Source organism: Pseudorca crassidens, chromosome 12 (assembly GCF_039906515.1).
Source record: "Pseudorca crassidens isolate mPseCra1 chromosome 12, mPseCra1.hap1, whole genome shotgun sequence".
NCBI classification, from domain to species: domain Eukaryota; kingdom Metazoa; phylum Chordata; class Mammalia; order Artiodactyla; family Delphinidae; genus Pseudorca; species Pseudorca crassidens.
Window position 1 is genome coordinate 45815102 of NC_090307.1, and position 13932 is coordinate 45829033.

The 13932-nt window shown below is 42.1% G+C and overlaps 1 protein-coding gene across 4 annotated transcripts in view; it reads left to right on the forward strand.

Moving 5' to 3' along the window:
* The first annotated feature begins 7561 nt into the window (after positions 1–7561).
* The window catches only part of LOC137203380 (desmocollin-2-like), a 31027-nt gene continuing 24656 nt past the window's right edge, over positions 7562–13932 (forward strand). For 3 of the 4 annotated variants that reach the window (XM_067699406.1, XM_067699408.1, XM_067699405.1), the window contains exon 1: positions 7562–7996. In XM_067699406.1, coding sequence (XP_067555507.1) covers positions 7928–7996 — 69 coding nt within the window. In that variant the 5' untranslated portion in view covers positions 7562–7927. The remainder of the gene's footprint in view (positions 7997–13932) is intronic. The other variant, XM_067699404.1, reaches the window with a different exon arrangement.

The window sequence follows — 13932 nt, forward strand, 5'->3', positions numbered from 1 at the left end:
ATTTATGTGGCGATGGTTGTTGCTGTTGAGGAGTAGAAAGTGAGAAGTAGGAAAAAGGTACCTTTAAATTTTCGGGAAACAGCAGCAAACTGTATAAAGGGCACTCAGAATGTTAGCCATGGGACGAAAGCATTTTTAAGAAGGTTACTAGGTATTAAGAATACCCCCTGAAAACGCTAGCATCAGGGAGAAGGCAATTTCCACTTCACCCTCTTGAGTTCTTGTGCCAGACTAATAACAAAATTGACACATGGGGCTTCCCTGGTGGCGCAGTGGTTGAGAGTCCGCCAATGCAGGGGACGCGGGTTCGTGCCCCGGTCCGGGAGGATCCCACATGCCGCGGAGTGGCTGGGCCCGTGAGCCATGGCCGCTGAGCCTGCGCGTCCGGAGCCTGTGCTCCGCAACGGGAGAGGCCACAACAGTGAGAGGCCCGCGTACCGCAAAAAAAAAAAAAAAAAAAAAAAATTGACACATGACAGAGTAACAGGAGAAAGAGAAACATATTTTAATTTGTATGCACAGAAGTGTCATAGAAATGGACCTAAGCAGTGGCCAAAGCAGGCAGCTTTTATAATTTTTAGGCAAAGAAACAATAAATTTGTGAGGAATTGACAGGACAAAGAAACTTCGGTTTTGGGTGCTTAATGAGTAAAGAATCTAAACAGAATTTGGGCTTGGGTGGTAAATTAAAGAAGTAGCAAGGTTGGTTTATACAGGATCTCAGCCCGAATTCCCTGTCTCTGGAGATAGGGGTGTCCTTCTACCTCCAGATGCAGGAGGGCACCTTTCACAGGAGATTTATTTCCTGCTTTCAGGGAGACAGAAAGGAGGGTTAGAGCGTCCCTCTCGCATGGGCCATTTCTTCAATAACTTTAACTCAAAATAATCACTACGCCATGGTGGCATATTTGGGGATGGCCTGCCCTGAGCCTCAACACTGGAAAAGGTTTGAAGTACTTGAACAGGTTTTCTTTATTTTGGACTGTGTTTCCTAGAAAGCCCACTCTGCTGGGACTGGACCCGGGGCTGGCGTAGGCTAAGAACACTAACATGGTAGCTGGCCAGGTAAATGTTTGGGGAGTGACTGGATTTGTTTTTGTTTTCAGTTTTATTGAGGTATTATTGACAAAACTGGTGTGCATAAAGTGTACAATGTGATGATTTAATATTTGTATATTTTATGACATGATTATTAGAATTAAGTTAATTAACACATCCGTCAACTCATATACTTAAGAAGGCTTGCACCCTTTGACCAGATTTCCCTATTTCCCTACCTCCCAGACCCCCTGGTAATCACATTTTAATCTTCATCAAGATGTCTATATAGATCTATAGCTCTATGTATCTATCATCTATCTATCTATCTATCTATCTATCTATCTATCTATCTCTATATCTATATTTTTTAGCTGGCTTCCCAAAATTGAATAGATGAAAAAATTACCCACATTTAAATAAATTACTATTACTTTCCTTGCTATTATTTTCTTTGGAGTGAGTTACATAGAATTGTCTCTATGAACTGCAATTACATTTCCATGCCTGTAATTAAAAATCAATGTTGTAGTTAGGAATTTGTTTTGTTTATATACACTTGGGGAAGATAGAGATGGATTAAATGATGACATAGGAGAGAAGGAACAGAATTGCTAGAGCAGTGTTCTCAAGGAGGTGGGAGGAGATGGGAATTAATGCCCAAGTGTACAAGCTGACCTTAGCCATGAACAGAGGCAGTTCTTCTACAGTATAGAAGAAAAGCCCATATATAATAAATATGGCACAGATGCAGACAGGTGGGTAGGTGTGGGGAAGCTTGTAGTATTCCTTGATATTTTGTATGTGAAATTGAAAGCTATTTTGTATGTGAAATTGAAAGCTATTTTGTATGTGAAATTGAAAGCTAAGTCAGTAAAGGAAACTAAGGATAAAGGAGGGTGTTTGGGAGGTTTGAGTAGCAGTTGGGAGGGTGGAGAGTTAATCAGGGAGTCACTTTGACAAGGAAGCATCAGCTTCCTAATTTTTGTCAGTCCAACAGGTGTAAAGGATATTTTATGATTTTAAAATGCACTTCTCTGGTTTCTTAAAATGTGCGTTGTAGGCTTTGGGATTCCTTTATTGTAAAATGCCTGGTCACACCCTTTGCCCATTTTTTTCTATTGTGGTTCCTGTCATGTGTAAGAATTCTTTGCACATTCTAGATATTATTCACTTGTCTGTTTTAGTCATAACTAATGTATTCTCCCAATCTATCACCTATTATCTTTATTCATGGTGTCCTTTGTTGAATAGAAAGCCTGAATTTTAATGTAATCAAATGTATCTTTTAAAATTTTCTTTATGGTATATGCTTTTTGGGCGTTATTTTAAAAATCTTTCTCTACCCCGGGTCATATAGATGTTCTATATTGTCTTCCATTAACTTATATCTTTGTCACCACAGGAAGTTTATCCCATCTGGAGTCCACTCTGTACATGATGGTAAGTAGGGAATCGGTTCTGTTTTTCTCTAATAAAGAATCAGTTTTCCTAACGACACCACTAAATAATTTCTTCTTTTTTCAGTGGTGTGTGCTGTCCACACTTTTATCATATATTAAGTTCCTATTTCTGCACTGGTCTCTTTCTGAATTTTAAAACTCTTTAGCCTATTTGTCTGTTCTTGTGCAAAAACCATACTAGAAATTCTTGGTGGGCCCAGCTCACATTTTAACAAATATACTAATACATGTCCATTATGTTTGAGACCAGATTAGGAACACTCACCCTGCTAAATTTGACTCAAGACATCATTTTAGTAGGCCAATAAACATTAAAATTAGAAAAACAAAGAATTACTTACCAAAAAAACCTCCCAGGAGTCATTCATTCATTTATTCATTTACTCACTCATTCAACAATTATTTATTAGGCATCTACGATGTGCCAGGATTCATGCTGGTTAGTGCCAGGGATACAGGGAGAACCAAAAAAGGTCAAGTGCAGTCATGAAAATGTATGGTCTTTGGTGAAAAACAAATATTAATCAAATAATTACTCAAATTTAACATTGTAATTGTGACAAGTGCTCTAAAGAACAGGCAGTTGGTTTTTTTTTTTGTTTTTTTTGCAGTACGCGGGCCTCTCACTGTTGTGGCCTCTCCCGTTGCAGAGCACAGGCTCCAGACACACAGGCTCAGCAGCCATGGCTCACGGGCCTAGCCGCTCCGTGGCATGTGGGTTCTTCCCGGACCGGTGCACAAACCCGTGTCCCCTGCATGGGCAGGCGGACTCTCAACCACTGCGCCACCAGGGAAGCCCCAGGCAGTTTTTTAATGAGGAAGATTTGACCTGATCAGAGAGGGATTTGACCTGGTGGGAGAGAAAATAAAAGTTGCTATTTATTGGATGGGCCAGGCCAGAGACAGAAGAAAGTTCCAGGTAAGGGAAGAGCATATACAAAACACCCATGGTAGGAGCCTCTCGAGTACAGATCTGAAAAAGTGCAAACGTGTCTGTGTGTGGCAATATTTAGAAGTCAGGTCAAGCAGAGGAATCCAGGCGAGGAGAATGCACAGACCCAGCCAGCAAGGGAAGAAGAAAGCAGGAAAAACAGGAGACATGACTGTCAAAGAAGCCAAGAGCAAATATGTTCTAAGTGAAGTGATCTCACAAAACAGTGAGTTTCCTGTCCCTAGGTCCGTTTCAGAATTTAACACATGAATTTTAGTTGGTGATTTTTCATCCTTATAGAACACTCTTTATATATCATTTTGCACTTAACTTGAGATTAGTCTTTTCTTTCACAAAAGAGTCCGCATGAGGTGAATAGCAGGTGGAGAGTACTTGTTCAGCCCAATTGTACTTCCTTAGGCGTTTCCTTCCAGCACAAGCCCTTTCTGTTTTGCTCACCACAGCATTCCCAGGGCTGAGAAAGTGCCTGAGACATAGTTGATACTGAATAAATACTTGTCAAACTAGTTAGTTAGTAAAGCAAATAATTGAAAATTCTGTGGTTTTAAGGATATATTTGCTCACAGCACTCCAGAGTGGCACATGTCAATGGCATTCTATTAAAGGCAAGAGCAGACACGGTCATGTTCAACACAACTGCCTCAGAATTCATTCATTGGCTTGTTTTTTAATTGAGGGTCTTTTAAGTGAAAGTACTTCGATAAGAACGGACTGATTGTTTATTTCACACTCTACCCCTTATTTATTTCAAAAATATATTTTGAAAGGTAATGGAAGTTGAATTTGATTAGTACACTCTTTTATTGAGGACAATTTTGAAGAGAACTTCAAAGAAATATGGCAGCATTAAAAAATAAATATTTTATTTATCGAACAAGGCAGCACTTAAAAAGCTTTTCTCCCATCATATAAGAATTCTGATGGTCCTTGCCCTAAGAAGCTCACAGTGTAAAATGAGAAATAGAAAAAGTGAACAGAATTTCTATTCAGTATGTTAACTGCAATACTAGGAATGCATGCCAAGAGGGCTATGGGAATACAGGGTAGACATTCAATAAATGTTTGTTAAATGTTGAAAACAAATTGGTCCCAATTTTCAGTAAGTACAAAACCAGCGCGAGCTGCGGCATCTCATTTTGGTATTGCATAGTTAATCCTTCTGAATCAGATGAGGTCTGGGGGTCGTGTTGGGGGGACAGAGCCTGAAGGATTTGGGAGTGGTGAGTGAATTAACACTGGGGTTCAGACCTAGACCAGTACCTGAGCAAAGAGGAAGAACAGGAACTAGGGAACTGTCATGAGCATGAAGCCTGGTGGGCGATGAGTGGGTTGTAAAGGTATGGTAGCAGTGGGCAGGAGAGGGATACCCATATTAACCAACATTCATGGAGCGCTTAGAATATGCTAGGTTTTATTCTGCATCATTTAATCTTGTAACAACTCTGAGAGGTAAATAGGCTAATTGTGCTCATTTTATTATGGTTATCTGATGTTTTCCTCTTCACTTTCACCTGTAAAGTAACTAGACAATGTTCTTCAACCTCATTTTTCCCCCCTTAGGTCTGTTTCCTTTGCTTTGAGGTTCCATTCTGTGTCATTGGCCATGACAAGATAGAGGCACCCTAAAGATCACGTGTCCACATGGACCCTTCTCCCCAGGCTTCAACAGTGGAATCACGCAGCTCAAAGAGAGCTGTCCCTGTGTACATATCAGTAAGTGGTATTTTTTTGTTGCCATTAATATGTTCAGTTTCCGGTTTCTGAAATTAGAAAACTGTGAAGCTAGGTTGCAGTGATGTGCCCCAAGTGCCTTGCTGTTTGTTCAGTTTTTTAAGGACAATTCTGGTTCTGACTTTCTACTTGGAAAGGAACACCTATTTCCAGCCAACTTCTCAAAAATAAGCCACAAGGAGTCTAAGTAGTTTAATTTTAGATGTGGAAGGTGCCATAGACAGCATCTAGTATTACTTTAATTATCTTACTTAACAAACAGGCGTGCTGAGCGCTAAGGTTACATGAGTGGCCCAAGACACAAAGGAACTTGGTCCTGACTTTTGGTCCAGTGCACTCTTTACTATAGCAGAATGGAAACCCAGTTCAAGTCAGCAAAATCATCTTCACAGCCAAAAGACATACTTAAAAATTTCATCTTCCCATATTTCATTGTCTCTTCAAATTTATACCTGTTGTTTCAAGACTGTAGTATAGAAGAATCTATTTCAGAAGCCATATAGTCTAATTTAAATCTATTAAATTAATTGGGCCCCTTGTTTAGAGTTTATAATTCATTTCTTTGTTTAAAGAATCATAATGAAACAAACAAATCACCATCTTAGTAGCCTCAATCAGTTACATAATGTGAAAGATGAAAATAAATATCTAAGGCGAATTCTTTTCAAATTGCTCTTCTCCCCTTTTCTGGAATGTGGAAAAACATGAGCTACCCTTAGGCATTAAAGGTTGAGGGGTAGGCAAGAGTTTGGAAATGTCCTATTGTCAAGGGGTATGATGACAGCCTGAGTAGATTTCTTTTTTTTTTTTTTTTTTTTTTTTTCTGCTGTACGCGGGCCTCTCACTGTTGTGGCCTCTCCCTTTGCGGAGCACAGGCTCCGGACGCGCAGGCTCAGAGGCCATGGCTCACGCGCCCAGCCGCTCCGCAGCATGTGAGATCCTCCCAGACCGGGGCACGAACCCGTGTCCCCTGCATCGGCAGGCGGACTCTCAACCACTGCGCCACCAGGGAAGCCCCCTGAGTAGATTTCTTAAACCTGAAACTAGCTTGCTTCTCTTGCTCTGGAAAGCTTCACGCTAGAGATCATGATATCTTCATTAATAGGATGAGGTGTGTTTATGAAAGCATTGCTGGAAAAAACATGAGGGTTAAAAAATTATGGAAACAGAACGATGTCAACCATAGTCTCGTGCTGATGACCCAGGCTTATTTTACAAGCAAAGATTCAATGATAAATTTTATATACATGGAGATAACAGAACAGCTCATTATGTGTCATTCAGTAATAAAATAGAGCATGGGACTAATACATAGAATGTAACGCGGGTACTGTTTGACAATACTTTTGAATTTAAGTATATGGTCAATATTATAATAATTTTGGCTCTGTGTATAATGGTATTAGGACTGTACATGTTTTCAAGAGCTGAAATGTATCACGGCTGGCTTTTCAAACAAGTTTTCTCCACACATCCCTGTGGAGACAAACCAAATGAAATGGAACAGACAAGTTTCTCCTTTGTGGTCAGAATTCCCTGGTTTAAGCTATAATTGAAAAGAGGTGCCGGAGATTCAGAATGCCCTGTCATTGCTTTCTGAAGAGCTGCAAGCATACCTCTTTTATATTTTAATCTTCCAGGTTAAGTACTCCTATAATTCATCTAGTTTAAGTATACTTCAAACCAAAACATACATTTTATCCTATTCTTTTTCTTTTCTTACCACGAACTCTGGTTTTTATGGTGGGAAGGGAAGAGAGAAATCTCAGACGTCCAGGAGTCCAATTTAGGAGGTAAGTTACAAGAAGGTCAGTGGTTGGCTTTAACTGTGACAAAGGAAGGTCTTGGATGAAATCAGTAGGCCCACATTTAACCAACGTCTACAAGATGTATTTTCAGTAGTAACTCACCCTTGATGCCTGGATTCCCTTATTTTAATTGATTAATTATTGTAATTTCCTTGTATCATTGCTATACTGGCCAGGACATTTTTGTTAAAAAAAAAAAGACCAACAACAACCAAACAAGACCCCAAGAAAGGTGTGTCACAGATGAAACCTCTGTCTGAATTGCACTTGGATGTCTGCAGTAAATTAACTCCAGCAAAGAGTGTATAAAACAGTCTACCTGGGGTCAACCCTCTAATAGGCGGGCCTTAGTTAGCTGTGACACAAAACGCGACCTCTCCAGCTCCCAGGCGGCCTTTGCGGGTCTGAAACTGGCCGCTGCGCACGGGGCGGAGTCGGGGCCGGGAGCGCGCCCCGTCCTGCGGCAGGACGCGCTCGAGGACCGAGTCTCTGTACAGTCAGGACTTCTGCTGGGCAGGGCCAGCTGTTAATCCTCAAGGCGGATACCGGGGCGGTGGGGAGATGGGGCATATGGGTGGTGTCCGTCGGTGAGAAACACCTAGCACAGAAAAAGGGTGGCGGCGAGAGGGAGTTCCCACCTGTTGGCGTTCTTCCAGAAATAAAGACTTGAGAAAATACCAAGGAGGGGCCGATCGGTGTGTTTCGGACGCGCCTGGAACCCCACCCTCGGTCAGAGGAAAAGCTCCTGGGGTGAGACGCAGAAGCTTCAGAAAAACCGAGAAGAAAAGCAGCTCCCTCCGCGCGCCACGTTCTCTGCCTCGCACTCCTGCGCGGCCGGCCCAGCCTGCGCCTGGCCCGCGGCCCTTCGCCCGGCTGCGCCTTCCCACCCCGGCCTTCCGGGTGCCTCGGCCGGCGACCTGCCTCCGAATCCTCCCATGGCGGCAGCGCGACCCACAGGCTCCGCGAGCGGAGCCCTTTGCTGGCAACTCCTGCTGACCCTCGCGGTGAGTGGCTGCCCGGACCCCGGTCCCGAGTGGGCGCACGGACCCATGGGGGAGGGAGGGGAAACTTTGGGGGCGGGGGTCGGTGGTGGCGGCGGCCCATGCGGGGGTTCTTGGGCCTGGGGCTGGCTGAAAAAAGTGCCGTAGGCTGGGGGATGGGGGAGGACAGACAGAGGAGAGCGAGCTGGGCGCAGCGATCCCGCAGGGGAGGAGAAGGTTGTCTCCGGTAGATGTGATCAGCGCAGGCAGATGAGCGGCTGCAAACGCCCGTCCCAAACCGTGGCCTCTGGGTACAAGCCGGCGAGCGCTGCGCGCCCCGCGCTGCTCCTCTGCGCCTCGCGCACCTCCCCGGGCGGGGCAGTCCATTCGACCTCAGTGCCGAGCTCCGGCCGCAGACGAGGGGAGCCGCTGGGGATCGAAATCGCAGGTCCTTGGGTGAAAGAACTAGGCGCCTTTTGATCTTAGTGTGTGAGTGAAGGGGGGAGGGAAGAGCTGGGGCTGGGGCGGTCTCCACCCTCTGCGCCTAAAGATAGTAGATGGGCCGGCCCTCGGTGGTCCTTGGTACGGTTTCCATTGTTTGTCAGCACGTGAGATTTCATCCCCCTTGAACTTCGGGGAAGTGGCTTTCCCGATCTCTCGCCTCGGAGGCATACAGATTCTCCCCGCTCCCCCATCCCCCGCCAAGCCCTCCAGCTCTAGTTTCCTTCCCGCTTTAAAGAACCCAATAGCAAAGACCCCAAAGCTGGGAGGGAAAAAGGAGGTGGCCTTATTCGGAAGGGATAGCCCTCCTCCCTGGCAGGAAAGACCGAGGTCTCTTTGGGGGACCTCAAGGCATAGGAATCCAGTGCGGGGAGAGCAGCCCCTGGGAGACTGTGGGATCAGAGGTTCCCCAGTCAGGGCTTCCTGGGTCCCCTGGAAGGACAAAATTTACATAGACCAAGTACAGAGGTCAAAGCGCATAGTGTCCTTTCACGTTGAGCCGCAGGCGTTAGGGCTCCAGTCCCTAACCCTGAAGGACAAGGGGACGAACCTGGAGAACAGACAGAGGGAGGATTCCTTCTGGGAGGGGTGCAACTGGCGGCGGGAAATATCCGTGTAATTTCCCTTACTCTACCGCTCTCGTTTTACAACGAAGTCCTGAAATTTTTAACAAATGAAATTGTAGTTGTTACTATTATTAGAATGCCTTTCCCATGGAACTCCAGGGACTTCAAACTCTTAACTAAATTACCGGGGCACATTAATAACATACACAGGGCCGGGTGCACAGCAAGTAATAGTTCACAGCTGAGGAAATCAAGAAGGGAGTAAATAACGGTCGTAAGATATGTCTTTGATGACAAGAGGAACGGATTTTGCTTAGATTCTTAATAAAGTTGACACTTTTTTTTTTTTTGACACTTCTTTTTAAACATTGCCCTTGAAGGAAAAGGCATGATTAGGCACGGGTACTAAAAGGCGCAGGCCATAAATAGCTTGGATCTTATATACTGACACACACAACTTTCCGTGTGTTCTCACTTCCTTTTTAGAAGAAAGCACATATAAGGGAATAATAATAAAGTTGAATAAAGTTGAATAATCCTCATTCTTTGGCCTTCCTTAGCTTCAAAGCTGGATAGGCCAGAAGTGGGGTGGCTGTGGCTACCCCCCTCATCCTACTGCATTCTGGCTGGAAGGCTTGGTGGGTCTTAAGCTGTTCTGATGCTCATGTGCATGTCTGTGCAAAGTCCTGCTAGCCTCAGATGCTTGTTGTGGTTGTGAGCCTCATGTGTGATAGACGTGTTAAAGAAAAGTAGGAACATTACTAAATAAAAATGGCTTGGGGGACACCCCTTACATTTCCCTTCCATCACCCTTCTGTGAATCAGCTTCTCCCAACTTCCTCATCTTGCCTCACCTCACACATTTAGTAACCACTTGAACGCTGCCTCTACCTAAACACCTAATGAAGTTTCTGTCTCTCTAAGGTCATCAGGGATCTCCACTGCTAAATCGAAATCATTCCTTATACAATTCCATCTTGTGGTTGGAGCTCTTCTAAATCAAGAAGTCCAGCATGAACATGGACCTGAAAAACCATAAAGTAATAAAAATGTCCCATAAAATATTTCAGCCTTACTTATAGTGAGGAAAGATGAATTTAAAACTACATTGGTTGTAAAGCAATTATACTCTAATAAAGATGTTAAAGGAAAAAAGAAAAAAAATGGTCTATATCAAAAAAATCTTTAAACAAACAAACAAATAAATAATTTAAAAATGGTATTACAAAAAAAAGAGAAAGAAATACATTGAAATATCATTTCTCATTTGGCAAACATCCAGAAGTTTGACAACAGGCTCTGTAGGCAAGAATGTGGAGAAATAGAAACTCATAAATGGCTAGTGAGTGTTAACAAAAAGTTACAACCCCTATGGTCTATATACAATTGTAACAAATGTAAATAGAAACTTTTACTTCTTCCTTTCCAATTTATATGCATCTACTCTCTTTCCGTCTATTCATATACCAAATACTGCATTGTTTTAATTATTGAGACTTCATAAGACCTTTCAGTATCTGCTAAAGCTAATATCCTTTCATTGCTTTTCTTTTTCATAATGTTTCTATCTTTAATTGTTTATTTTTCCTTATTACATTTTATATCAGCTTGTCTAGTTCCAGAAAAAATATTGATGGGATTTTTTTTTTTTTTTTTTTTTTTTGCGGTACGCGGGCCTCTCACTGTTGTGGCCTCTCCCATTGCGGAGCACAGCCTCCAGATGCGCAGGCTCAGCGGCCATGGCTCACGGGCCCAGCCGCTCCGCGGCATGTGGGATCTTCCGGGACCGGGGCACGAACCTGTGTCCCCTGCATCGGCAGGCGGACTCTTAACCACTGTGCCACCTGGGAAGCCCAATGGGATTTTTTTTGGGATCATAAACTTTATAATTTAACTTAGTGTAAATTGATATACTTACGTTGTTGATTTTTTACTATCCAAAACAATAATATATATTTCTTTTGTTCAAGTCTGCTTTTGTGTCCTTCAGAAATAGTTTCAGGTTTTTCTCAAATAAACTTTACATGTTTCTTGTTAAGTTTACTTTTTGGTATTCTAACTTTTTATCACTTTTGAAAATGATTTCTTCTTTTCCATTATATTGTTTAACAGATTTTGTTTATGTGTATGATGACTAATGATTTCTGTATTTTAATAGCTGTTTCTGCTCCCTTATGAATTTCTTATTGTTTTGTGGTTAATTTCCTTGGGTTTTCCAGATAAATAGTCATATCAAATGCAAATAGTGGTTCTTTTTAACCTCTTTCTTTTCAATTCATATGCCATCTAATATCATTCTCTTGCCTAATATACTTTAATGTAATGTTAGCTGTAGATGATGACCCTTGGGAAGTCTACCTTGTTTCTGAGTTTAGTGAGGCTACTGCTAATGCTTTTCCATTGATGATGTCATTATAATATAATTCTATTGAAGTAGCACTTATCAATTCTTATTGGGGGCACTTTTTTTAAAAATTTAAGAATGGTTATTGACTTGGTCAAATGGTTTTCATCACCTATGGTGCTGGTCACATGCCAGGGCTTCTTTAAACTAATTAGCGGCTTGTGTTTCCTAGAACAAATGAATGATGTGAATGTGGATCACAAATCCACGTGAGGACCAGTTTACTACTAGCTTACTCTTACAATGAAGGTTTCGCATTTGGGGATCCAGATTAATGTGGACAGATCTTCTCTTAGATCTTAGGCAGGTCTGTGCTTTGATTTCACTCCCCTCTCTTGAGGCCAAAAAGCCAGAATCTAATCTTTTCAGATTAGAAGTTGTTTCTGGTTACTACTGTGTTCCAGCTTTATCCTCAGTTTTTGCCTAGCTGGATGGTTTTAGGATGGTTTAAAAACATGTATCCATCATTGTTAGTTTTGGCCTGGGGGTTGGACTGAATGCCCTAAGTCCCATTATTGGAAATGAAAATTGTTCCCCTACTTCATTCGTCACACTGGTCAGAGTTAACCTTATTCAAATAGAAAGCTGCTATGTAATTTATCTGCTTAAAACAAATCTTTGGTTTCTTATTATCTTTAGGAAGAAAAATCTATATGTGTACTTTGTTAAGTCTGTTCAGGACCTGTCCCACACCTACTTCTGTGAATCCATTTTAAACTCCTGTCCCTCTTGTGCTATATGCATCAACCATCGCAAATTGCATTTTCAAGTCTGTGTCATCTCTGGGCCTTTGCATATGCAGTTCCTATGTTTGCAGCATACAAGCTCTGCCTCCCTGTGACATGGCTAACTTGTTGCCCCTCTTCACCTGGCTCTTAGAGGAGGCTGGTTGCTAGTGCTCTCCCAAAGCATCCTGTACTTCCCTGTCATAGCTTTTATCCTCCATTATTGAAATTACAAATAAGTCTTATCCTTGAATTGAATGTTTCATGAGAATCCCTTTTACTGCTCTGTGTCTAGTACATATTAGAACATTCAGTAAGTATTTGTTGAATGCATGAATGACTGGATGTCCAGGATACTGTTATCTGAAATATTGTCTTAATTCGGCCACTTCTCACATTTTCCATCGTTTTTACCTTAGTCCAAGTCACCACCTCTCCTCTCAGATAGATTCCTCCCAATGGGTCTCCTTGCTTCCACTCTGTCTTCCCCATAGTCTGTTCTCACATGGCCACTGGAATGAGTCTGTGTAAATGCTCACCACGTGACACCACTCCACAGTGTCTAAACCTACTGTGCTTCTCTTTGCCCTCAGAATAAAATCTGCACTCCTTACTGTGGCCTTTTAGACCCTACATGATATGCCTATGATTGTCTCTTCAATATCATGTCCTCTCACTCTTCCCTCACTGTGTTTACTGCTATACCCTTCTTTTTGTTCCTTCAAGGCACCAGGTGAAGTCCCCTCCCAGGACCTTTGGCCTGGCTTTTCGCTCAACCTGGAAGACTCTTCCCCAGTTAGTGAACTGGTTTGCATCCTGCTTTCACTCAAGTTTCTGGTCTTTATCACCCTCTCTTCCTGTTTTATTTTTCTCGTAACACTTACTCTTGGCATTGTGTGACCTTTGTGCATTTGTGTATTTACTTTTTGTCTTTTAGTGTAAAATAATCTCTGTGAGGTCGAGTTCTCTTTGTTCACCGTAGTAGCCTTTGAACACTTCTTGGCACCTAGGCAGAAACCAAGAAATGTTGGTTGAATGAATCAGTGGGTGTATGCCTTCTGTCACCTTGAGCTGGACTCTTCACATGTCTGATTCTACTCCTATTCTCTCTGGGCTATGCAACCAAGGAAGATTCTTTTCATCTTTTTATTTCTAATTCAAGTACAGTTTCTTTGTCACGTCCATCTCTGAGTTCCAAATGAAATGTAATCTCTGCCATGCTTGGTCCTTCATACATAATTTAAATTAGATACTTAAAGGGTCTTTAGTGTATTTTGGAAATAAAAATTTTCATCCAAATTTTGATGATTTTAATTTATGTTTATAGACTTTTAAGTAACAGTGTAGGGACTTCCCTGGCGGTCCAGCGGTTAAGACTCTGAGCTTCCACTGCAGGGAGTATGGGTTCGATCCCTGGTGGGGGAACTAAGATCCTGCAGGCCGTGCGGTACGTCCCCAAAAAATAAAAGTTTAAATAACAGTGTAAATGCTGGTTGGCTGTTTTGCTTTTTGTCAAAAACCTTTGCAAAAAACTGTGAAACTTTCAGAAGCATCCATTATAAATTTTTAGAGAGAACAGAATTTATTTTCAGTGTGCTCAAATATGTATTGTATTGGAATTGGTTCAGCATAAATCACTAAATCATTTAAATTTTTTAAGTGAAATACTTTTAACACTGACCTTAATTCTCATTATTGAGAACTTCAAAATAAGTTCATATTTCAAAGTCGTGTGCTTATATGCGTGGGGTCATATGTAAATAC